The 27,566-nt window shown below is 46.6% G+C and overlaps 1 protein-coding gene across 1 annotated transcript; it reads right to left on the bottom strand.

Annotated features, from left to right (window-relative positions):
- Positions 1 to 3,378: 3,378 nt before the first annotated feature.
- On the bottom strand, positions 3,379 to 27,566 carry LOC134983775 (zinc finger protein 3-like). Its single transcript, XM_063949412.1, has 4 exons — positions 27,469 to 27,566; positions 27,291 to 27,388; positions 26,380 to 27,148; positions 3,379 to 5,891 (listed from the first exon to the last, which is right to left on the bottom strand). Exons 1-4 carry the CDS (start codon positions 27,521 to 27,523, stop codon positions 4,873 to 4,875), a joined length of 1,941 nt encoding a protein of 646 aa, XP_063805482.1. The 5' UTR covers positions 27,524 to 27,566; the 3' UTR covers positions 3,379 to 4,872.

Genomic DNA, 27,566 nt, shown 5'->3' with positions numbered 1-27,566 from the left:
TCGATCCCTCTGGAGCTAATGGTGTCCAGTAGCCTAAGAAGCCCAAGCTAGCTGCAAGCAGGTAGGTTCGCTTTTTCTCCCCTTAGTCCCTCGTTGCAGTGAGCCTGTTGCCAGCAGGTCTCACTGTAAAATAAAAAACCTAAAATATACTTTCTTTCTAGGAGCTCAGGAGAGCCCCTAGTGTGCATCCAGCTCGGCCGGGCACAAAAATCTAACTGAGGTCTGGAGGAGGGTCATAGTGGGAGGAGCCAGTGCACACCAGGTAGTCTAAAAGCTTTCTTTTAGTTGTGCGTAGTCTCCTGCGGAGCCGCTATTCCCCATGGTCCTTACGGAGTTCCCAGCATCCACTAGGACGTCAGAGAAATGGAGGTTGGATGTGCAGCACTCCCTTCACGAAGGTCTGAACTTCTGGAAGGGATGACAATTCTTTCTGAAAGAAGATTGATAAGGCCGAAATTTGTACTTTAATGGAGCCTAACTTTAGGCCCGCATCCACACCTGCTTGCAAAAAATGGAGCAAATGCCTCAGCTGAAATTCTTCTGTAGGAGCCTTCTTGGATTCACACCAAGACACATATTTCTTCCAAATACGGTGGTAATGCTTTGCCGTTACTTATTTTCTAGCCTGAAGAAGTGTGGGAATGACTTCACTGGGAATACCCTTTCAAGCTAGGATTTGGCGTTCAACCGCCATGCCGTCAAACGCAGCCGTGGTAAGTCTTGATACACGCATGGTCCTTGTTGTATCAGGTCCTCCCATAGAGGAAGGGGCCAGGGATCTTCTATGAGCAACTTCTGAAGATCTGGATACCAGGCCCTTTTTGGCCAATCCGGAACAATGAGTATCACCTGAACCCTTGTTCTTCTTATAATCTTTATCCCCTTTGGAATGAGTGGAAGTGGAGGGAACACATAGACTGACGGAAACACCCACAGTGTCACTAGGGTGTCCACTGCTATTGCTTGAGGGTCCTTCGACCTGGAACAATATCTCTGAAGTTTCTTGTTGAGGCGGGACGCCATCATGTCTATTTGAGGAATTCCCCAACGACTTGTCATTTCTGCAAAGACCTCTTGATGAAGACCCCACTCTCCTGGATGGAGATCGTGTCTGCTGAGGAAGTCTGCTTCCCAGTTGTCCACTCCTGGAATGAAAACTGCTGACAGAGCGCTTGCAAGTCTTTCCGCCCAGCGAAGAACTTTTAGTGGCCTCTGCCATCACCGCTCTGCTCTTTGTTCTGCCCTGGCGGTTTATGTACGCCACTGCTGTTATGTTGTCTGACTGAATCAAGATGGGCAGGCCGCGTAGAAGATGTTCTGCTTGCAGAATGCTGTTGTATATGGCCCTTAATTCCAGAATGTTTATGTGCAGACAAGCTTTCTGGCTTGACCATTTTCTTTGAAAGTTTCTCCCCTGTGTGACTGCTCCCCAGCCTCGGAGGCTTGCATCTGTGGTCACCAGGATCCAATCCTGATTCCCGAACCTGCGTCCTTCCAGAAGGTGAGAACTGTGCAGCCACCACAGAAGAGAGATCCTAGAAGATAGGATTATTTTCCGGTGCATGTCCAGGTGAAACCCGGACCACTTGTCCAACAGGTCCCACTGAAACACCCTGGCATGGAACCTGCCAAAACGGAATGGCCTCATAGACCACCATCTTCCCCAGCAACCGAGTGCATTGAAGAATTGACACTCTTGCCGGTTTCAGAATCTAGACAATTCACAAAATGCAAATATGCGCACCCCGGGGTAGTACGGGATAAGTGTTTGAGTATTCGTTTTGTATGCAAAGCGTTAGATATTCAAATATTCAGATCCTTCCCTTTAGATCAGAACAGAGTTCCTCTTCGTTCCCTCAAAGAAACAAAAATGAGGGAATATATAGTGAAGTACAGTTTTATTATAGGTGTAAACAACATAAACAGGTAATATACAATTCCACCAACTTGTAGTGGGGCAAATATGCGTAGCAGAATATGTGGGGTCCCCAGCGATGGTTACCCTATAGCACTTGTGAGGTGGTAAACAGATACCTCCCGGGATCTCAGCACTGTTCCTCCTCTAGCCGTGGTAATCCTGGGTACTTCCACTCTTACTGGATCTGTCGCAGTCTGTCCCACAGCACCAACGCGTTTCTGCTCACAGGGAGCCTTTCCAAATATTACCCAGTCAGATATTGGTGGTGTTGACAGGGCCACCCACACACATTCGTTCTCTTGTGAGAAAAAACATTCAGTTACCGACATGTCGACACACATGTACTAAGCACCCACAGACATTCTAGCTCATGGGAGTAACGTACAGACGGACCCAGGATTGTTCAGCACATAAAACAAACAGCGTTAACAACTTACAGTCTGGACAATAATACTTTAATATATGACAGACCTGTAGCATTTTCATATGTACATATATATACATATATATATATATATATATGTAGACACAAGCACCTATATTCACTGTGCCCCACCCCCCTGTTTTCCCTGAACACCTCAGTAGGAAAGGAAGGAGCAGCATCTCCCTGAGGAGAAAAAATGGCGCTGAGCTGTGTGCTGGAGAAGTGAGGAAGAAGCCCCGCCCCCTCTTCCCGCATTTTTATAATATATTTAATTATATTTATTTATACTGGCGGGTGCATGTGTTTGGACATAAATGTCCTATATTGCCAGTTCTCTAGAGGTTAATGATGCCCAGGGCGCTCCCCCCCAGCGCCCTGCACCCGTAGTGCCTGTGTGTGGGAGCATGGCGCACTGCGCCGCGCGGTACCTCATGTAATGCTGTCTGAAGAGAAGTCTTCTTTTCTTCTGAATACTCACCTGTCTTCGGACTTCTGGCTCTGAAAGGTGGTAACGGCAGGCTGTGGGAGAGAGCATCCGAGCGTACCCGGCGTTCATCTCCCCTCAGGTGTGGAGGCATCCTGTCAGCAGCAGCAGAGCCCGGAAACTCAACTGAAGTGGGTCATACTTCTCTCCCCTCAGTCCCACGAAGCAGGGAGGTTGTTGCCAGCAGATCTCCCCAAAATAAAAGACCTAACATAAGTCTTTTACCAGAGAGCTCTGTAGAGCTCCCCCTTGTGTGACCAGTCTCCTCTGGGCACATTTCTAAACGGAGGTCTAGAGGAGGAGGGATATAGAGGGAGGAGCCAGGCCACGCCCCTTAAAAGTCTTAACGTGCCCATGTCTCCTGCGGATCCCGTCTATACCCCATGGTTCTTTTGGTGTCCCCAACATCCTCTAGGACGAAATAGAAACTTACAAGGTTTCTTTAAATCTCCTGGTGTCCACTCCGAGACTAGACATTATGGCGTAATTACTCAGACGGGAATATAAAACAGAATTAAAAAAATAAAAGCTTTAATGCAATTAGCTGCAAACAAAAGCTTTTATTATGAAATCATACAGGGGAGTATCCGCACCATATAGATGTAACATACAACAAACCACCGCAGATGGAACCCGGGTGACTCTAATGCACATGGTAATGTACAGGGTATATATGGATAGGATCTTGTATCCCAAAACACGTTCCAATGGCCGCCATATTGTCGTGCAGCAATACAGATTGTGCAAACTGGTATTAGACATTCACATTTATACAAAGCACAAGATACAAAATAAACAGCAGAAAAAAGACCTAAGCATTTGGGATGTATTATTTAGGAAGTAAATAGAGGTACATTAATGAAAAGCGTGAGTAACAGTCATCAGTCTGCTTGTGAAGGTCTCTAGAGTGGAGGCCTCTTGGACTGTGCAAGGCAGTGAGTTCCATGGTCAAAGCTAAACGTTCAACCCATAAATGAATGACAGGAGATTCTTGGTACTGCTGGTAACAGTCCATCTGTAGAAACAAGCAAGCAGGGCAGTAGGAGGCAGAAGCTGCTTCTAGTACCTTGGACCATGTAATGTTGGGCTGGGAAGGTCAGTTAGCCAATTATGAAATAGATTTGTCATCTTACAGGCAGCCGGTGAAGGGAGTAGAGAATGGGTGTTATGTGGCAGGAACGGGCTGGTTAGGTAACAGCTTGGCTGCTGCATTCTGTACTAGCTGCAAGCTCTGTCATTCTTTTGCTGGGTGACCCAGGTAGATGGCATTGCAGTAGTCTATGAACTTCTGAGGGAATCAAGTGCTTGATTCTGGCTATGGTCCACAGATGGAAGAATGAGGATTTGTATGTGGCGGATACCTGATGTCTATGTCAGCCACATACCAGGGCAACACAAAGATTCATCACATATTCAGTATTTTGCAATTCTGAACACCAAAGCATAAATCCAGATGGTTGGTAAAGCTGTAGTCTTGTCCTTTGTTGGTGAGCTTCTATTATGTTTCACAAAGACTGAGTCACAGCCAACTGGCATCATCCACCCCTGGCGCTCAGCTAGACAACCATTTAGGATTGGTATTAGGTTCTCATTACATGGAGCAAAAAGCAGGTCATCTGCATAGCAGTGGTAGACCAGGCCATGACGTCTGATTATATCACCCAGTGGTAGCATGTACTGTATATTGCATAAAGCATAGGACATAGGATTGACCCTTGAGGAACATTGCATGACAGTGATAATTATACTCCAGAAGATTTAAATGGTTCCGTACTTGGGTTATGTCTAATATGTTCAACAAGAGCGGATATATTTCTCTCACAGCATGAAAATGGCTTCTCACCTGTGAATTCGCTGATGTTTAACAAGAACTGATTTCTGTGCAAAACATTTCCCACACACAGAACAGGAATACGGCTTCTCACCTGTGTGACTTCTCTGATGTAGAACAAGAGCTGATTTCTGTGCAAAACATTTCCCACACTCAGAACAGGAATACAGCTTCTCACCTGTGTGACTTCTCTGATGTAGAACAAGGTGTGATTTCTATGTAAAACATTTCCTACACTCAGAACAGGAATACGGCTTCTCACCTGTGTGAGTTCTCTCATGTCTAACAAGAACTGATTTCTGTGTAAAACATTTCCCACACACAGAACAGTAATACGGCTTCTCACCTGTGTGACTTCTCTGATGTTTAACAAGATAAGATTTCTGTGCAAAACATTTCCTACACTCAGAACAGGAATACGGCTTCTCACCTGTGTGACTTCTCTGATGTGTAACAAGAGCTGATTTCTGTGCGAAACATTTCCCACACTCAGAACAGGAAAATGGAATCTCACCTGTGTGACTTCTCTGATGTCTAACAAGAATTGATTTCAATGAAAAACATTTCCTACACTCAGAACAGGAATATGGCTTCTCACCTGTGTGAGCATGCTGATGAAAAACAAAATGTGATTTGTATGCAAAACATTTCCCACACTTCCCACACTCAGAACAGGAATACGGCTTCTCACCTGTGTGACCTCTCTGATGTGTAACAAGATCTGATTTCCATGCAAAACATTTCCCACACTCAGAACAGGAATATGGCTTCTCACCTGTGTGAGTTCTCTCATGTCTAACAAGAGCTGATTTCTGTGTAAAACATTTCCCACACTCAGAACAGGAATATGGCTTCTCACCTGTGTGACATCTCTGATGTGTAACAAGATTTGATTTAGATGTAAAACATTTCCCACACTCAGAACATGGAAATGGCTTCTCACCTGCCTTAGCTGGCTGATGAGTAATAAGGTTTGTGTTCTGTGTAAAACATTTGGCATCTATAGAACAGGGAAACTCTGTATCTACTCTCAGAGCTGTAACAGATGCACCAATATCAGAGTGATCAGGAGAACATTTCCCAGGATCAGAGGTATCAGCTGATAGAGCTGGATGAATAATTGGTGTAATGGGGTTATCTCCTGGAGAATCCGGTATACTGTCATTATCTGTTATTTCAGAATCCAGGGATAACATTAGATGTCCTTCTGAGATATTCCTGCTTGTGTGTCCATCTGCTGGAAATAAAATACATTCTGGAAATATAAAATGAGTAGACAAGACCCAGGGTGTTACAGGATACAATATATAATTCTATAATTGATTTTTTTTACCTGTAATCATCGCTTTTATGTTTATTAAAAAACAAAAAAAGATAGGATGCTTAGACTGGAGCTTGATCAACACTGAACACTCATGTGAGATTACTAGAGGTGACACGGACGCTCATGTGGTATTATTAGAGGTGACATGGACGCTCATGTCGGATTACTAGAGGTGACACGGACGCTCATGTGGGATTACTAGAGGTGACACGGACGATCATGTGGGATTAATAGAATTGACATGGATGCTCATGTGGGATTACTAGAGGTGACACGGACGCTCATGTGGGATTACTAGAGGTGACATGGACGCCCATGTGGAATTACTAGAGGTGACATGGACGCTCATGTGGGATTACTAGAGGTGACATGGACGCTCATGTGGGATTACTAGAGGTGACATGGACGCTCATGTGGGATTAATAGAATTGACATGGATGCTCATGTGGGATTACTAGAGGTGACATGGACGCTCATGTGGGATTACTAGAGGTGACATGGACGCTCATGTGGGATTACTAGAGGTGACATGGACGCTCATGTGGGATTACTAGAGGTGACATGGACGCTCATGTGGGATTAATAGAATTGACATGGATGCTCATGTGGGATTACTAGAGGTGACACGGACGCTCATGTGGGATTACTAGAGGTGACATGGACGCTCATGTGGGATTACTAGAGGTGACATGGACGCTCATGTGGGATTACTAGAGGTGACATGAACGCTCATGTGGGATTAATAGAATTGACATGGATGCTCATGTGGGATTACTAGAGGTGACACGGACGCTCATGTGGGATTACTAGAGGTGACATGGACGCTCATGTGGGATTAATAGAAGTGACATGGATGATCATGTGGGATTACTAAAGGTGACATGGACGCTCATGTGGGATTACTAGAGGTGACATGGGCTTTGCAATAATGAAACATTAAAACACCAAAGAAGAGAAAGTGCTGTCCTGTTTGCGCACTAATAAATAATATATAACCTTTATTAAGTACAGTAAAGTATGTAAACTAAATCGTTGAAATATTAAACACAAAGTTAAGTGTATAAAGAGGTGAATAAAGTAGTAAAAAACCATTGGGTTTTAATTGGGTGTTAATTGATACAATGCTGGTAATCTGGGGGGGGGGGCTGCAGGCTTAAATTCATTGGTCAGTACGTGAACTAAATCTCCGCTGTTTATTATTGTTAGTTAATATAGTGAGTGCAGAGCCCCAGTGATTTTATTTAAACAATGTGGTCACATACTGTGTTGCACCCCAAATCTAGGAACGGTGAGTGCTGCGGATTAGTATATTATGTCTATCTCACTGGGGCTCTGCACTCACTATAATAACTAACAATAATAAACAGTGGAGGTGACATGGACGCTCATGTGGGATTACTAGAGGTGACATGGACGCTCATGTGGGATTACTAGAGGTGACACGGACGCTCATGTGGGATTACTAAAGGTGACATGGGCGCTTATGTGGGATTACTAGAGGTGACATGGACGCTCATGTGGGATTACTAGAGGTGACACGGACGCTCATGTGGGATTACTAGAGGTGACACGGACGCTCATGTGGGATTACTAAAGGTGACATGGACGCTCATGTGGGATTACTAGAGTTGCAATGGACGCTCATGTGGGATTACTAGAGGTGACATGGACGCTCATGTGGGATTACTAGAGGTGACACGGACGCTCATGTGGGATTACTAGAGGTGACACAGACGCTCATGTGGGATTACTAGAGGTGACATGGCCGCTCATGTGGGATTACTAGAGGTGACATGGCCGCTCATGTGGGATTACTAGAGGTGACACGGACGCTCATGTGGGATTACTAGAGGTGACACGGACGCTCATGTGGGATTACTAGAGGTGACAGGGACGCTCATGTGGGATTACTAGAGTTGCAATGGACGCTCATGTGGGATTACTAGAGGTGACATGGACGCTCATGTGGGATTACTAGAGGTGACACGGACGCTCATGTGGGATTACTAGAGGTGACACAGATGCTCATGTGGGATTACTAGAGGTGACATGGACGTTTATGTGGGATTACTAGAGGTGACATGGGCTTTGCAATAATGAAACATTAAAACACGAAAGAAGAGAAAGTGCTGTCCTGTTTGCGCACTAATAAATAATATATAACCTTTATTAAGTACAGTAAAGTATGTAAACTAAATCGTTGAAATATTAAACAGAAAGTTAAGTGTATAAAGAGGTGAATAAAGTAGTAAAAAACCATTGGGTTTTAATTGGGTGTTAATTGATACAATGCTGGTAATCTGGGGGGTCTGCAGGCTTAAATTCATTGGTCAGTACGTGAACTAAATCTCCGCTGTTTATTATTGTTAGTTAATATAGTGAGTGCAGAGCCCCAGTGATTTTATTTAAACAATGTGGTCACATACTGTGTTGCACCCCAAATCTAGGAACGGTGAGTGCTGCGGATTAGTATATTATGTCTATCTCACTGGGGCTCTGCACTCACTATAATAACTAACAATAATAAACAGTGGAGGTGACATGGACGCTCATGTGGGATTACTAGAGGTGACATGGACGCTCATGTGGGATTACTAGAGGTGACACGGATGCTCATGTGGGATTACTAGAGGTGACACGGACGCTCATATGGGATTACTAAAGGTGACATGGACGCTTATGTGGGATTACTAGAGGTGACATGGACGCTCATGTGGGATTACTAGAGGTGACATGGACGCTCATGTGGGATTACTAGAGGTGACACGGACGCTTATGTGGGATTACTAAAGGTGACATGGACGCTCATGTGGGATTACTAGAGTTGCAATGGACGCTCATGTGGGATTACTAGAGGTGACATGGACGCTCATGTGGGATTACTAGAGGTGACACGGACGCTCATGTGGGATTACTAGAGGTGACATGGACGTTTATGTGGGATTACTAGAGGTGACATGGCCGCTCATGTGGGATTACTAGAGGTGACACGGACGCTCATGTGGGATTACTAGAGGTGACACGGACGCTCATGTGGGATTACTAAAGGTGACATGGACGCTCATGTGGGATTACTAGAGTTGCAATGGACGCTCATGTGGGATTACTAGAGGTGACATGGACGCTCATGTGGTATTACTAGAGGTGACACGGACGCTCATGTGGGATTACTAGAGGTGACACAGACGCTCATGTGGGATTACTAGAGGTGACATGGACGTTTATGTGGGATTACTAGAGGTGACATGGGCTTTGCAATAATGAAACATTAAAACACCAAAGAAGAGAAAGTGCTGTCCTGTTTGCGCACTAATAATATATAACCTTTATTAAGTACAGTAAAGTATGTAAACTAAATCGTTGAAATATTAAACAGAAAGTTAAGTGTATAAAGAGGTGAATAAAGTAGTAAAAAACCATTAGGTTTTATTTGGGTGTTAATTGATACAATGCTGGTAATCTGGGGGGGCTGCAGTCTTAAATTCATTGGTCAGTACGTGAACTAAATCTCCGCTGTTTATTATTGTTAGTTAATATAGTGAGTGCAGAGCCCCAGTGATTTTATTTAAACAATGTGGTCACATACTGTGTTGCACCCCAAATCTAGGAACGGTGAGTGCTGTGGATTAGTATATTATATCCATCTCACTGGGGCTCTGAACTAACCATAATAACTAACAATAATAAACAGTGGAGGTGACATGGACGCTCATGTGGGATTACTAGTGACACGGATGCTCATGTGGGATTACTAGAGTTGACATGGACGCTCATGTGGGATTACTAGAGGTGACACGGACGCTCGTGTGGGATTACTAGAGTTGACAAGGACGCTCTTGTGGGATTACTAGACGTGACACGGACGCTCATGTGGGATTACTAGAGGTGACACGGACGCTCATGTGGGATTACTAGAGGTGACACGGACGCTCATGTGGGATTACTAGAGGTGACACGGACGCTCATGTGGGATTACTAGAGGTGACATGGACGCTCATGTGGGATTACTAGAGGTGACACGGACGCTCAAGTGGGATTACTAGAGGTGACACGGACACTCATGTGGGATTACTAGAGGTGACATGGACGCTCATGTGGGATTACTAGAGGTGACATGGACGCTCATGTGGGATTACTAGAGGTGACACGGACGCTCATGTGGGATTACTAGAGGTGACACGGACGCTCATGTGGGATTACTAAAGGTGACATGGACGCTCATGTGGGATTACTAGAGGTGACGCGGACACTCATGTGGGATTACTAGAGGTGACATGGACGCTCATGTGGGATTACTAGAGGTGACACGGACACTCATGTGGGATTACTAGAGGTGACACGGATGCTCATGTGGGATTACTAGAGGTGACACAGACGCTCATGTGGGATTACTAGAGGACACGGACGCTCATGTGGGATTACTAGAGGTGACATGGACGCTCATGTGGGATTACTAGAGGTGACACGGACGCTCATGTGGGATTACTAAAGGTGACATGGACGCTCATGTGGGATTACTAGAGGTGACACGGACGCTCATGTGGGATTACTAGAGGTGACACGGACGCTCATGTGGGATTACTAAAGGTGACATGGACGCTCATGTGGGATTACTAGAGGTGACACGGACGCTCATGTGGGATTACTAGAGGTGACACGGACGCTCATGTGGGATTACTAAAGGTGACATGGACGCTCATGTGGGATTACTAGAGGTGACATGGACGCTCATGTGGGATTACTAGAGGTGACACGGACGCTCATGTGGGATTACTAGAGGGACTTTCTTGTTTCTATGTGATAGAAAGGACTGCATTTGATAATGTGGTGCTCTCTTAGGCTGTGAGGGAATATAAGGCAAAAATTTTTGACTTTCCAGCTGTAGCTGTGGAGACTAGGTCCGAGAGACCTTCCCCGAACAATTCCTCACCCCTGTAAGGTAAAACCTCCATATGCCTTTTTGAGTCGGCATCACCTGCACATTGCCGAGTCCACAGGGCCCTTCTGGCAGAAATCGACATAGCGCTTATTCTAGAACCCAGTAGACTAATGTCTCTTTTAGCATCTCTCATATAAAGGACAGCGTCTTTAATATGCCCCAGGGTCAATAATACAGTATCCTTATCTAGGGTATCAATCTCCACAGATAAGGTATCCGTCCATGCTGCTACCGCACTACACACCCAGGCCGACGCGATTGCCGGTCTGAGTAAGGTACCTGAATGTGTATAAATGGACTTCAGGATACCCTCCTGCTTGCGATCCGCAGCATCTTTGAGGGTAGCCGTATCCTGGGACGGCAGGGCTACCCTCTTGGATAAGCGTGTTAAAGCTTTGTCCACCCTAGGGGAGGATTCCCAGCGTAACCTGTCCGTTGGCGGGAAAGGATACGCCATAAGAATCCGTTTGGAAATCTGCAGTTTTTTATCTGGAGATTCCCAAGCTTTTTCACATAACTCATTCAGTTCGTGTGAGGGGGGAAAGTTACCTCAGGCTTCTTTCCCTTATACATATACACCCTCGTGTCAGGGACAGGGGTTTCCTCTGTGATGTGCCAAACATCCTTTATTGCTATAATCATATATCAAAGGGATTTAGCCAATTTTGGCTGTAACTTTGCATCATCGTAATCGACACTGGAGTCAGAATCCGTGTCGGTATCTGTGTCAACAGTTTGGGATAGTGGGCGCTTATGAGACCCTGACGGTCCCTGCGACATAGGTTCAGCCACGGGTTGAGACCCTGACTGTCCCGAGGCTTCAGCCTTGTCAAACCTTTTATGCAAGGAACATTATCATTTAAAACCTTCCACATATCCATCCAATCAGGTGTCTGCGCCGTCTGCGGAGACACCACATTCATTTGCTCCCGCTCCTCTCCCACATAGCCTTCCTCATCAGACATGTCGACACAAGCGTACCGACACACCACACACACAGGGAATGTCCTTTCTGAAGACAGTTTCCCCACAAGGCCCTTTGGAGAGACAGAGAGAGAGTATGCCAGCACTCACCCCAGCGCTATATAACCCAGGAATAACACAGTAACTTAATGTCAACCCAGTAGCTGCTGTATGTATAGTTTTTGCGCCTAAATATGTGCCCCCCCTCTCTTTCCAACTCTCTTCTACCGTGTATCAGCAGGGGAGAGCCCGGGGAGCTTCCTCTCAGCGGTGCTGTGGAGAAAAAATGGCGCTGGTGAGTGCTGAGGGAGAAGCCCCGCCCCCTCGGCGGCGGGCTTCTGTCCCGCTTAAACTGTAATTTTGGCGGGGGCTCATACATATATACAGTGCCCAGCTGTATGTATGTGTACTTTTGCCAATATGAGGTCCCAAATGCTGCCCAGGGCGCCGCCCCTGCTCCCTGCACCCTTACAGTGACCGGAGTATGTGAGGAGTGTGGAGCAATGGCGCACAGCTGCAGTGCTGTGCGTTACCTCTAGTGAAGATCATGAAGTCTTCTGCCGCCTGTGAAGTCTTCTTGCTTCTCATACTCACCCGGCCTCTGTCTCCGGCTCTGCGAGGGGGACAGCAGCGCGGCTCTGGGACGGACGGCAAGGGTGAGATCCTGCGTACCGATCCCTCTGGAGCTAATGGTGTCCAGTAGCCTAAAAAGCAGGACCTAGCTTCAGAGAGTAGGGCTGCTTCTCTCCACGATGCAGGGAGTCTGTTGCCAGCAGAGCTCCTTGAAAATAAAAAACCTAACAAAATACTTTCTCTCAGCAAACTCAGGAGAGCTCACTGAAAAGCACCCAGCTCCTCTGGGCACAGTATCAAACTGAGGTCTGGAGGAGGGGCATAGAGGGAGGAGCCAGTGCACACCAGAACCTAAATTCTTTCTTAAAGTGCCCATGTCTCCTGCGGAGCCAGTCTATCCCCATGGTCCTTACGGAGTCCCCAGCATCCTCTAGGACGTTAGAGAAATTAGAAATCATCCCTTTAATGGAAGCCAACCACGGAGGTTCAGCCCCACTAGCTTGAGAGGGAGCACTATCTTGGGTGGAGGGTAGTGAGTCCTCAGGGGATGAGAGACATTCTGCAGTACAAGAGACACAGTCCCTGGACATGATTGTGAAAGGGACACCTACACACCTACTCACACACACACACATACACACGTGAAACACAGTATATGTAGGCAGGGTCCTCAGAAAGACACAGAAATCAGAGCCAGCCACACATCGCCCCTTTAGCAAAGTTAAACTGAGCTGGGTCACAATAACAAGCACTTTAGTAGAGTTTTATAAATTTACACCCCACCCTTTCACTAAGACCCTCTGGTACCGCTGAGGGGACCTGGAGTCATTGTGGAGGAGCAGCGCTTCTCTGTGAATGCTTCCTGTATGAGCTGCAGAGGGAAAATGGTGCTGGAGAGCTGTAGGATCCGCTCTGAGTGAAGCCCCGCCCCCTGTAATGGCGACAGCTTCCCAAATTTTTTATACTGGCCTGAGGAATTAAATGTCTAACCAAGTGATTAAAATCCCTGTTAGCACAGTGTGACCAGTGTGGACATTATAGGAGTCTCAGTGCGGCCCTTAAAGGGGGACCCGCCGCAGCGCGTGTCCTTCTGAGCCTCCCTGGAGCACAGCCTGCATGCAGAGCTGCGCTCCTACCCTTGTGCCGCCATTCCCACCGGTGACCCACTAACCCGGGACGCCGGCACTGTACTCACCACTCTTCTGTCTTCAGGCTGTTAGGGGGTGGCGGCGTGCTGCGAGAGGGTACGCTGCGCCGTGGTGTGGCTTGCGAATGGCTCCCTCAGGAGCTCAGTGTCCAGTTAGCTGAGAAACGGGACCATTAACTCTCTAGGAATTTGGGCCGTTCTCCCCCCTAAGTTCCACGAAGGGGTCAGTCTGCTGCCTAAACAGACCTGACTGAAAATAACAAACATTAAATAAAAAAATAGAAAACTCTTCAGGAGCTCTCCAAAGCGTGACCGGCTCCTCGGGCTCATTTTCTAAACTGAGTCTGGTAGGAGGGGCACAGAGGGAGGAGCCAGCCCACACTTAATTTCTTAAAGTACCCATGGCTCCTAGTGGACCTGTCTATACCCCATGGTACTAATGTGGACCAAAGTATACTCTAAGACGTAAGAGAAAAATTATTTCCCCAAGTCAGGTGTGTCAGGGTGGGTGCACTGTGGATCCTATGGACCTCGAAGAAAAAGAGTTCACCATGGTAAGTCTAACATAACTTGTTTTCTTCATCAGGGTCCGTAGTGATCCACAGTCATTACATTGGGGATGTCCTAAAGCAGTTTCCCCTAAGGGTGGGGAAGCTCCTGAGTAGACAGGAGAATCCGATGCCTTAAGGAAGCTTCCTGAGAGGTAAAGGTATCAAAAGGCATAAAACCCTCAGGAACGTGTTAATAGAAGACAACATAGCTGCCTTGCAGAGTTGTTCAGCAGTAGCACCTCAGAGTGCCACCCATGAGGGACCTGCTGAACGTATCTAATGAGCAGAGACCGGAACAGGAAGATCAGCTTGAATGTAAGCCTCTGCAATAGTCATGCAAAGCCAACTGGACTAGCTGGCCAACCTTGCTTATAGAATCCATACAGGACAAATATAGAATTCGTTTTCCTGATCACTCTGGTACTTTCCACATAAATCCTTAGTGCATGAACCACATCCAAGGCCTCACCAGCCAATAGCACTAAAAGGCTGGAACCACTATCTCTGTATTTAGATGAAACTTGGACACCAACTCAGGAAGGTGACCCACCTTGGTCCGGAGAACTGCCCTATCTTTATGGAAGATCAGAAACGAAGGACAGGAAAGCACTCCTAAATCAGACACCCTTCTCGTAGAGGCAATAGCCAGGAGATATAACACCTTTACAGACAACCACTTAAGGTCCACTGACTCTAAAGGCTCAAATGGGGAAGTCTTAAGAGGTTGCAGGACAAGGGATAAATCCCAGGGGCCACTGGATGTACAAAGGGAGGTGTCAGGTCCGGGTGTTTTTGTGAATCCGTTAACCTGGAACCAACCACAGGTGTAGGTGCTGGGGTATGAAGAAAACAGGGAGGACGAAGGAAGTTCCGTTTCATATATTTATTAAAGTAACAATTCAGTAAGGAGTTAAATGACTAGTTGTCAATCATAATTATACTGAAGTATTGCAGGAATGACGGAAATAATATGCAAGAGAAAACTCAGAAATAAATAAAAGAAATGTTCATGGAAACATATGCAAAAACAAGCTGAAGAATAAATGTTGAATTGTCCAAATATAAACAGGCTTTGATGCTGAACTGCAGATTGTGTTTAACTGGTTAATGCAGACATGGAGAATTAACTGTAAGAATTTGCAATGGAGTTTTAAGAGTTAACTGAGAGACTGTGAAGAATTATCCTTGTAATGACAACAAATAAAAAGTACTGAATTGGGTTACTTGCGGGTTCCGGAGATCACTGTGAAACTGTAGTAGATGGCAAGGTGATGAATGGGTTAAATGCAGAGTTGAACAAACGAACAGCTGAGGGAATTGGAATCCTCCAGACTTTGTATGATAGGTAGACAGACAAGGTAACCTCATGCAGGACACTGGGAATCCAAGTATTTCCAATAGGTGTGCAATTGACTGATAGCACAATGGAGAGCCGGTAGATCTTTGGCAGTGAAGGCTGCAAAACGGACCTCTGGGAACGGAGGCGATATCTGGACCACGGGAATCACACAGGAATGCACGGAGAGAGTTCAGAGCTAGAGCACAGCTTTGATACAACAAAGCACTGGCCCAGAGTGACATAATCCCAGCCTACTTAAAGGCAGCACAAGCACGGGATTGGCTTACACCTGCCCACAGGTGTTTTCACAAGTGCTCAGTATTAGCTATTTGGTCTCCAACATGGCCACCTCCTATACAGCAGACACACCGCAGTGCCTTAGGCCATTTGGTCCCCGCACTCACAGTTCCCAGACTCTGCATTACCTGTGCCATTGATCACGCCGTGTCCCCACACGGGCGCACAGCACCGCGAGCAACCGCACTGGCAACGGATGAACCCCAGAACCCGCAAAGGTGAGAGACCGATTCGTGACAGTACCCCCTCTTCTACGGGTGGTCTCCGAACACCTTTGAACCTTGTCAGGATTTTTGGAGAAGTATTTCTGTACCAGTCTTGGAGCATGAACATCTTCAGAGAAAACCCAGGATCTCTCCTCCGGGCCGTAACCCTTCCAGTCGACCAGAAACTGTAAACGTCCATATCGGGAACGTGAGTCCACAATCTCTTTAACTTCAAATTCCTCATTCTGCAAAGAGTGAACTTTAGGAGATTTGGACTGGGTAGTACGGAACTTATTGAGAATCAAAGGCTTCAGTAAAGATGTATGAAAGGCGTTAGGAATTCTCAAAGACGGTGGCAGCTTGACTTTGTATGACACAGGGTTGAGTACCTTTACAATGGGAAATGGACCAATAAACCTGGGAGCAAATTTCTTAGAAGGAACTTTGAACTTGAGATTGCGCGTAGAAATCCAAACTTGGTCTCCCACTTTGTAATTGGGTACAGCTTTACGTTTTCTATCTGCAAAAGATTTATAACGAGCGGAAGTTTTGACCAAGGACTTACGTACACAACTCCAGATGCTAGATAGACGCTGAAGCTCTTGATCTGCCGCTGGGACCTCTAGGGCTGGCAATGGATGAAACTCTGGCACACGAGGATGAAAGCCGAAGTTAATATAAAAGGGCGTAGATTCTGAAGATGAATGGAAGAGATTATTATGAGCAAATTCTGCCAATGGAAGGTAGTCAACCCAGTCATCCTGTGAGGACGATATATATAGCCGGAGAAATGTTTCAAGGTCTTGGTTGACTCTCTCAGTTTGTCCATCTGTCTGAGGATGATATGCAGAAGAAAAGTTCAACTTGACATTTAAAGATGAACAAAGCGACCTCCAAAACTTGGCCACAAACTGTGTTCCCCGATCAGAAACAATTTCTCGAGGAAGGCCATGCAACTTGAAGATTTCAGAGATGAACAATCTGGCTAGTAAAGGGGCTGATGGTAACCCAGTTAATGGAATGAAATGTGCCATTTTCGAAAATCGATCCACTATCACCCAAATGGTATTTCGCCCTTTTGATGGAGGTAGATCGGTCACGAAATCCATTGAGATATGAGTCCATGGTTGTTTGGGTATGGATAGTGGATGTAACAAACCTGGTGGAGAACTTCTTGGACTCTTATGTTGGGCACATTTAGGACATGCTGCTATAAACTCTTGGACATCGGCTTTGAGACGTGGCCACCAATAAGACTGTTGAATAAACTTGAGAGTCTTTAGAACCCCAGGATGACCCATGAAGGAAGAGGAGTGAGCCCAGGTAAGCAGCCGTTTTCGAAGACTTGTGGCGACAAAGGTCTTGCCAGGCGGAGGAACTGGAGAGGTTCGAGTCATTAAAAAGGACCTAGGATTCACAATGGCTTGATTCGTGGTAGCATCATTTAATTCAGAAGAAGCAAAGGACCGGGAAAGGGCATCTGCCTTTTTGTTCTGAGACCCTGGACGATAGGTGAGTTTGAAATCAAATCGTGAGAAGAAAAGCGCCCATCGAGCTTGTCGTGGATTCAAACACTGAGCTGACTGCAGATACAGAAGATTCTTATGATCAGTATAAACTGTAATGCGATGTTGAGCTCCTTCTAGAAGGTATCTCCACTCCTCAAATGCCAACTTGATGGCAAGTAACTCTTGCTCACCGATTGCATAATTACGTTCTGCCGGGAGGAACTTACGGGAGAAATATCCGCAGGGATGGACCTTTTTATCTTCAAAGACTTGTGACAACACAGCTCCTACTGCTTCTGTAGATGCATCCACCTCTAGTAGAAAGGGACGATTCAGATCAGGCTGTCGAAGAATGGGGGCTGACACAAAGGCTTGCTTTAAATCAGAGAAGGCTTTGATTGCTTCTGAAGACCAGTTCGTAGGATTTGCTCCCTTACGAGTTAGGGCTGTGATGGGAGCAGCTAACGTAGAATAATTCTTAATGAATCTCCTATAGAAATTAGCAAAGCCGAGAAATCGCTGAATCCCCTTGAGAGTTGTAGGAGTGGACCAATCTCGGATAGCTTGTACCTTACCGGGATCCATACATAGCTCTGATCCAGAAATGATGTAACCAAGGAACGGTATGGAAGATACTTCAAAAGTGCACTTCTCTAACTTACAATAAAGTTGATTTTTCCTCAGACGTGTCAGTACCTCTTTAACTTGGTGACGGTGAGACTTTATATCCCTAGAGAATATTAGGATATCATCCAGGTACACTACTAGACACTTGTAGAGAAGATCACGAAAAAGTTCATTCACATAGCTTTGAAAAACTGCAGGTGCATTACAAAGACCGAAAGGCATTACAAGGTATTCGTAATGCCCATCCCGGGTATTAAAAGCAGTCTTCCACTCGTCCCCTTCTCGGATGCGGATTAAATTGTAGGCCCCTCGGAGATCCAGTTTTGTAAACACAGTAGCTCCTTTTACCCGGTCAAATAATTCTGGAATTAAGGGTAATGGATACTTGTTTTTCACAGTGATCTCATTGAGTCCACGGTAATCTATGCATGGTCGTAACCCACCATCCTTCTTCTTAACGAAAAAGAATCCGGCTCCTGCAGGTGAAGAAGATGGTCTGATAAATCCTTTGGTTAGATTTTCTTGTATATAATCAGACATAGCTTGCGTCTCTGGGATGGATAGCGGATAAATTCGTCCCCTAGGAGGTGTTTTACCCGGAACCAGGACAATTGGGCAGTCCCATTCGTGATGAGGAGGTAGAGAGTCTGCTGCTTGTTTACTGAAAACATCCGCAAAGGATTGATACACCGGAGGTAGGTCGGGAAGGCTGATTGACCGGAGAGGTACAATTGAGGCTAAACAGTCCTTGGTACAAGATTTAACCCATGAAAGGACTTCCATGGTTTGCCAATTAAGTTGAGGGTTATGTTTCTGCAGCCAAGGTAAACCAAGTATCACATCTTGAGAGGCTTTGGGAATCACGTATAAGGAGAGGTATTCGGAATGGAGCACACCAACTTTCATCTTGAGACATACGGTTCGATGAGTAATTATACCATCTGGAATTCGACTTCCATCCACTGCTGTAACGGCAACTGCTACTTCCAGAGGCATGGTTTGAACTTTAGACCGCATGACAAAGGCTGAGGAGATGAAGTTCTCGGCTGCCCCAGAATCTAGGAGAGCTGAAACTTTCACTGTAGAACTTGGAACTTCTAATTGAATAGACAAGGTCGGCTCTTTCCCAGAACGTGATTCTAGAGTAACTCCTAGCTTAACCTCTCTTGAATAAGCTAGGAGCGAGAGTTTCCCGGTCGGAGTTTGCAGAATTTAACTAAGTGTTCAGAGGACCCACAGTACATGCAGAGGTTACCCTGTCGACGACGAAGTCGTTCCTCTTCTGTGAGGCGAGAGCGCCCAATCTGCATAGGTTCGTCTGTCGTTACCGGAGACTGTGATGAAGAATCTTGTCGAGGCCTAGGATGATAACGTGGACTGGATCGCTCTGCCCTGGATTTCTCTAAACATCGCTCCCTGTAGCGTAGGTCAAGTTTGTTACAGAGAGAAATCAATTCATCCAGTTTAGTTGGCACATCCCGGATAGTTAAATCGTCCTTGATTCTCTCAGAAAGTCCATTCCAAAACGCGGCGATCAGGGCCTCCTCATTCCAGTTTAACTCTGAAGACAACGTGCGAAACTGAACAATATATTGATTGACAGGACGTAAACCTTGACGTAGACGGAGAATCTCCAAAGATGCTGAGGTGGTCCTGCCGGGTTCGTCAAAGATTCTCCGGAAAGAAGATACAAACTCTTTGTAATTAGAGAGGATAGGATCACCTCTCTCCCATAATGGTGATGCCCACTCCAGAGCCTGACCGGAGAGGAGGGCAATAATATATGCGACCTTAGAACGAGCTGATGGGAAACTGGCGGACATCAGTTCGAACTGGATCTCGCATTGATTCAGGAATCCCCTGCAAAGTTTTGGAGTTCCGTCAAACTTACTCGGAGAGGGTAACTGCAAGCGGGACGTAGGCAGCATCACAGAGAAGCTGTAGTGGTAACTGGGACAACCGGAGTTGGAATCTGGACTTGAGACGTTTTAATTGCTGTATGAAGAGTCTCTAAACGGTCTGCCATAGTTTGCATAAACTGCACTATTTGTGTCTGTATAGACTCCTGGTTTTCCAGACGGGAAAGGATATTTGACGTAGCACCGCCTCCTGCGAATTGGTCACTTGACGGATCCATGTAGCCAGTGCTTACTGTCAGGTCCGGGTGTTTTTGTGAATCCGTTAACCTGGAACCAACCACAGGTGTAGGTGCTGGGGTATGAAGAAAACAGGGAGGACGAAGGAAGTTCCGTTTCATATATTTATTAAAGTAACAATTCAGTAAGGAGTTAAATGACTAGTTGTCAATCATAATTATACTGAAGTATTGCAGGAATGACGGAAATAATATGCAAGAGAAAACTCAGAAATAAATAAAAGAAATGTTCATGGAAACATATGCAAAAACAAGCTGAAGAATAAATGTTGAATTGTCCAAATATAAACAGGCTTTGATGCTGAACTGCAGATTGTGTTTAACTGGTTAATGCAGACATGGAGAATTAACTGTAAGAATTTGCAATGGAGTTTTAAGAGTTAACTGAGAGACTGTGAAGAATTATCCTTGTAATGACAACAAATAAAAAGTACTGAATTGGGTTACTTGCGGGTTCCGGAGATCACTGTGAAACTGTAGTAGATGGCAAGGTGATGAATGGGTTAAATGCAGAGTTGAACAAACGAACAGCTGAGGGAATTGGAATCCTCCAGACTTTGTATGATAGGTAGACAGACAAGGTAACCTCATGCAGGACACTGGGAATCCAAGTATTTCCAATAGGTGTGCAATTGACTGATAGCACAATGGAGAGCCGGTAGATCTTTGGCAGTGAAGGCTGCAAAACGGACCTCTGGGAACGGAGGCGATATCTGGACCACGGGAATCACACAGGAATGCACGGAGAGAGTTCAGAGCTAGAGCACAGCTTTGATACAACAAAGCACTGGCCCAGAGTGACATAATCCCAGCCTACTTAAAGGCAGCACAAGCACGGGATTGGCTTACACCTGCCCACAGGTGTTTTCACAAGTGCTCAGTATTAGCTATTTGGTCTCCAACATGGCCACCTCCTATACAGCAGACACACCGCAGTGCCTTAGGCCATTTGGTCCCCGCACTCACAGTTCCCAGACTCTGCATTACCTGTGCCATTGATCACGCCGTGTCCCCACACGGGCGCACAGCACCGTGAGCAACCGCACTGGCAACGGATGAACCCCAGAACCCGCAAAGGTGAGAGACCGATTCGTGACAGGAGGCTGGATATGGAGTATTCCTTAAAAAAAGGTACGCCCATCTTGTAGTGGAGCAATCTTTCATTGAAACCACACTGATAGTGCAGAAACTTGTACTTTCAGGAATGCTAGGCAAAGACCAAGGTCTAACCCTGCTTGTAGAAAGGCCAGAACCCTGGAGACCCTAAAAATGTAGGAGGGTCATAGTGCCTAGGCGCACACCACTGAAAATAAGCATGCCAAATCTGGTAATAGATGCGGGTTAAAGATGCAGATTGTCTATATCACTGCATCCGAGAGCCCCTTCGCTCTAAAAACTGATGACTCAAGAGCAAAGCCGTCAAAGACAGTGGAGCCAGGTTCCGATGCAGACAGGGACCCAGAGACAACACGTCTGCTCGCTGTGGCAGTAGGAATGGCATGTCTATGGATAGATTTTGCAGATCGGCGGACCAATGGTGCCTGGGCCATATGGGAGTAATCAGTATAATGGGGCCTCCTTCCCGTTTAAACTTGCGAAGAAATCTGGGTAACAGCAATACTGGAGAAACCAGGTATCCCTAAAGGAAGGTCCACCGTACTGTTAAAATGTCCACGAATGCTGCCTGCGGATCTTTGGCCCTGGATCTATAGATTGGGACCTTGTGATTGTGATGCGAGTCCATCAGGTCTACATCCGGCAGACCCAATCTGTTTACCAGGTTCTGGAACACTTCAGGGTGCAGAGCCCATTCGCCGCTGTGGACATCCTGCCGACTGAGGAAGTCTGCTCCCCAGTTGAGGATTCCTGGTAGAAACACAGCTGAGATGGCCGGAAGGTGAGTCTCAGGCCACTGGAGTGTGCATTCCACCTTTGCCATAGCCAGATGGCTGAGAGTGCCCCCTTGGTGGTTTAGATAGGCAACTGCAGTGACATTGTCGGACTGAATCTGAATAGGCCTGCCTTGGAGGAGATCCTGAGCCTGAAAGAAAGCACCTGTAGACTGCCCGAAGTTCCAGGACGTTGATTGGCAAGCAACTTTCGTCTGGAGCCCACCGACCTTGAAGATGTGAGGACCACCCAATCCAGAATCCAAAAAAGGATGTCCTTTGTCCAAGTGTGACATCTGTAGCCACCAGGTGAGAGACAGCTGTACCTCCAGAGATAGTACCATCTTCTCAGCCCTGATCCAATGATACTGCCTGTTCCACCTGGAAAGGATCATATGTTGTAAGGGCCTGGAGTGAAACAGGGCATACTCCACCATATTGAAGGTGGAGACCAAGGACCCCAGAACCTGCATGGCGGAATGTATGGACACCCGGAGATTGTGCAGTAAGTTGTGGACCATTGTCTGCAGTTTGGCAACTTTGTCCACTGGCAGGAAGAGCCTCTGTTCCCACAAATCCAGGAGAGCCTCTAGATGCAACATCTGTTGTGAAGGGACAAGGAAGGGCTTTTCCCAACTGATCAGCCACCCAAAGGTCTGTAGAAAGGAAATGGTTATTTGAACTTCCTGAGATTGTGCCAGGAGCAACAAGTCATCCAAATATGGGAGCACACTAATCCCTTGACGACGCAGCTGAGCACCAATCACCGCCATCACCTTGGTAAATACCCGTGGAGCCGTAGCCAGCCCAAAGGGTAGTGCCTGAAACTGGTAATACTGTTGCAGAACAGCAAAGCGGAGGAATCTCTGATGAGTAGGTGCTATATGAACATGTAGGTAGGCATCCTGAGTATCCAGGGATACCATAAAGTCCCCTGGCTCTGACGCCAGAGCAATAGGCTGTCTTGTTTAAATACAGAATCTGGGCACCCGCAAAAACTTGTTAAGAGATTTCAGATTGAGGTTAGGCCAATAGGTCCCATTGGGTCACTGAATCAGGAAAAGGGGGTAGTGAAAACCCTTCCTCTGTTGTTCTTGAGGAACAGGGATAATAACCCCTACGTTCAGTAAAAAATGAACAGCTCCTTGGAGCGCCATGGCTGCGCCTTGATCCAATGGAGGAGTCGTGCAAAAAAATTGCTGGGGTGGCGGTCTCACAAATGAGAGGGGATACCCGTGAGGCCACTTCTCGCATCCAGGCATCTATAGTTGACTGGAGCTATGAGACTGCAAATTGCAGAAGTCTGCCTGCCACCCTGGGGTCCAACAGGAGTAGGCCCGCCTCGTCAGGTGGAGGGCTTATCCCTCTGCTTGGGGGTCGGGCATCTGACCGTCCAGGTTTGCTTAGTCGACTTAACCGACTTGCTGGAGAAAACCTGTATGGAAAAGCCTGCCCTTTCACTTTGCCTTGAAAGACGTCCCAGCCTTCTGGTCAGATGCTGATGGCAAAAAAGCATATTTAGAAGCTGCCAGTGTAGCCACAATATTATCCAATTCTGCACACAGTGAGCTACCACTGAAGTAGTCGAGGCCCTGGAAGCCAACAGACTCGTATCTCAGGATGCCTCTTCTAAATATCGGGCTGATTGCTTGATGTTAGCAATAAGAGACAGCTGGTCTATGGAACCATCTAACTTCAGACTGTCCTCTAGTGCATCAGCCCAATTAATGTGGAGGAGTGCACCAGGCGTGCCACGTGAACATCCACACGAGGGGGAATTTCCCATTTAGCACACTCTCCTTGTGGTAAAGGGTAACGAGATGCTCTTAGGCACCAGGACCTTCTTACTAGGAGCATTCCAAGCTTCCTGAAGGATTTCAGCATGATACTCAGTGAGGGAACTCAGCCTTAACCACCTTCTGACGCTTAAAGATGATCCTCCTCACCCGACAGAGAGCCAGAGAGAAAGAGGTGTCCAACTCTTCCTCTGAGGACTCCAGAGTCTGGCCACTGTGTAGACTGTAAGGATAACAGAGAGCGCTATGTGCCAAACTTATCTGAGGACGGTCTGCCTGCAACAACTGCTGAGAGGTGGCTGACGTGTGGTCCGAGTAGGTCAATAAGTTCATCCATGGAGGATACCCCGGGGAATGCAATGCATGGGGCAATTGCTGCAGAAACCCCACACTAGGCAGCAAAGCAGGAGGCACCAATCGCTGCCCCCAGGGTGGTTCCTGCGCAGGACCTGGTTGGAGCAGCCGTTGTAGGTTTGGCACATAGCATTTATCACAAATGGTCCTGCACAAGGTCCTGTGGAGATAGTGCTGCCATACAGGCCTTACATGGAACCAGCACAGGTGCATTATCCTCTCTCTTATACTTTGGAAGACCAGAAGCAAAGCACACACAATGTCCAGCTCTAGCAACTGCAGATGTGACAGCCTCCACAAATCACACAGTCATTGTGAGGTACCACAGCCCGGAACACTTGCACTCACATGTAAGGGATAGATACAATGCAGTCACACAGCCCGGAACACCTGTACTCACATGTAAGGGATAGATACAATGCAGTCACACAGCCCGGAACACCTGCACTCACATGTAAGGGATAGATACAATGCAGTCACACAGCCCGGAACACCTGCACTCACATGTAAGGGACAGATACAATGCAGTCACACAGCCCGGGACACCTGCACTCACATGTAAGGGACAGATACAATGCAGTCACACAGCCCGGAACACCTGTACTCACATGTAAGGGACAGATACAATGCAGTCACACAGACCGGAACACCTGCACTCACATGTAAGGGATAGATACAATGCAGTCACACAGCCCGGAACACCTGTACTCACATGTAAGGGACAGATACAATGCAGTCACACAGACCGGAACACCTGCACTCACATGTAAGGGATAGATACAATGCAGTCACACAGCAGAGCTAGCACCAGTCACACACAATACAAGTACATAACAATTGCAGTGAGCACTGAAATTATCTCCTCACACCACATTGGTAGGTAGGACGTACCTGTATAACATGGCCACTTCTGGAGACAGAACCCAGCATTCCCAGAGCCTGGCATCACACTCATTCCCATTGGAATGTCACTCAGAGACTCTTATAAGGGAAGCATGTGGTGGAGGGGCAGCCGAGAGGGAAACCCAGCTGTGGAATCTGGCTCTGGGAGAGGACCTACCTCCCCTGGCTGACATCACCCACCAGGTACCCTGGCCTCCATTATCCTATATATATATTATATGCATGCCCTGGTGGTCTAGTGTAACCCGTAGCAGCAGCCAGGGATCACATCAGAGCCTGCAGAAGCATGGACGGCATGTATTGTGGGTCCCACGAGCCGGAGAATGCCTTACCTGTCCTCCGGCTGAAGTCCGGGGCCCTGGACGCTGTACTAGCGTGTCTATCAGGAAGTAACCACGCCGGAATCATCAGTCTCTTAGCCTCACTGATGTTGCGGCACCAGCGGGGGATTGTTGGAGCAGCAGCAGCGGCGCTCAAAGAGACTCCCAGCGCTGCTCATTCATTTCTCTCCGCTGTATGACCGGTGCTCCGGCTTCTGCCAGCACCAACACTAAAACTGTCCACAGCCCAGGGGCGGGGTACATGGGGGGGAGGTCAGGAGCATCCTGGGAAATAAAAGCTCAACTGTGTGATGCCCGGTCGACTCCTACCACCTACACCCCGATGTAAGGACTGTGGATCACTATGGACTCTAATGAAGAAAAAGCCTTTAACAGAAAACACTGATTCAAATGTTGCTGCCGACGGACGCAATATTAGCATTTCAGATCACCACCCCCGGGGGAGGCGAGCTGAAATGCGGAAAACTTTTCGTGGTCGCGCCCATGACCTTAGTTGGGTTAGATAGCTTTACAAAGCTAATCCAGACTGCTATGGGCACGATATGCCCAAAAATGGGGGACAATTGAATATTGCCCCGCAAACTCCTGTCACTGTAGACGTGAGATCGGGCATGATATTACAATTGAATATCACCCCTTGTGTTATAAACACCCAACTGAGAACAGGGCTGATGGTCCTAGACTACATCACTGGGCAGATACATTTCTATCATTAGTCTGTACTGACAGAGGAGGGTGAAGAATAAGAGATTGCTGTAGTGACTGAGCAATGAGAATATGTGACTTCTGTAATAAGTGTTTATTACTCACCTGTGCTGATATCTGTAGGGATCTCCTCCTCCTGACACTGCTGATCACCCCTCACATACGTCTCTTCTTCTCCCTCTATATCTTCTGCCTTTATATCAGTCACATACGTCTCTTCTTCTCCCTCTATATCTTCTGCCTTTATATCAGTCACATACGTCTCTTCTTCTCCCTCTATATCTTCTGCCTTTATATCAGTCACATACGTCTCTTCTTCTCCCTCTATATCTTCTGCCTTCATATCAGTCACATACGTCTCTTCTTCTCCCTCTATATCAGTCACATACGTCTCTTCTTCTCCCTCTATATCTTCTGCCTTCATATCAGTCACATACGTCTCTTCTTCTCCCTCTATATCTTCTGCCTTTAGATCAGTCACATACGTCTCTTCTTCTCCCTCTATATCTTCTGCCTTTATATCAGTCACATACGTCTCTTCTTCTCCCTCTATATCTTCTGCCTTTATATCAGTCACATACGTCTCTTCTTCTCCCTCTATATCTTCTGCCTTTATATCAATCACATACGTCTCTTCTTCTCCCTCTATATCTTCTGCCTTTATATCAGTCACATACGTTTCTTCTTCTCCCTCTATATCTTCTGCCTTTATATCAGTCACATACGTCTCTTCTTCCCCCTCTATATCTTCTGCCTTTATATCAGTCACATACGTCTCTTCTCCTCCCTCTATATCTTCTGCCTTTATATCAGTCACATACGTCTCTTCTTCTTCCTCTATATCTTCTGCCTTTATATCAGTCAGACAGTCATCCTAAATAGCCCACAAAACAATATACATTAATAATGTCTGATTTCAGATAGTGTAATATCAGTGTATAAAAAACACAGCTTCTCTACACATTATATAGTGACAGTCACTTTGGTATATGGGCGACACCCTAAATTCCACCTACCTGATCCTCCTGTGGGATCCTGTAATTCTCCTCTGTACAATCCTGGGAATACAGAGGACGGGGACATCTCTCTGGGGTATCTCTGTTACTGGGCCCATCTGTAGGAGACACACAGTGACTGAGTACAGTGTATATATGTGATTATCAGGTGATGTGTGTATATAGGGGGCCCCCATACCTGCTCTACCCTGTACAATATCCAGTGATGTGAGGGGCCAGTGATTCTCCATCATCACGTCCTTGTACAGACCCCTGTGTTCCTCTATATACTCCACC

This window comes from Pseudophryne corroboree (assembly GCF_028390025.1).
Source record: "Pseudophryne corroboree isolate aPseCor3 chromosome 3 unlocalized genomic scaffold, aPseCor3.hap2 SUPER_3_unloc_24, whole genome shotgun sequence".
Taxonomy (NCBI): Eukaryota; Metazoa; Chordata; class Amphibia; order Anura; family Myobatrachidae; genus Pseudophryne; species Pseudophryne corroboree.
The sequence above is the reverse complement of the archived record's forward strand: the minus strand, read 5'-3'. Positions and strand labels throughout refer to the sequence as shown.

What these genes read in the sequence shown, in the direction of transcription:
- LOC134983775 (XM_063949412.1), bottom strand. Translation starts at nt 27,523, where the DNA reads ATGATGGAGAATCACTGGCCCCTCACATCACTGGATATTGTACAGGGT. An exon ending in TATTGTACAGGGTAGAGCAG is followed by an intron (nt 27,389 to 27,468) that starts GTATGGGGGCCC and finishes TGTCTCCTACAG; the next exon opens with ATGGGCCCAGTAACAGAGAT. An exon ending in CCCTACAGATATCAGCACAG is followed by an intron (nt 5,892 to 26,379) that starts GTGAGTAATAAA and finishes TATTTCCAGCAG; the next exon opens with ATGGACACACAAGCAGGAAT.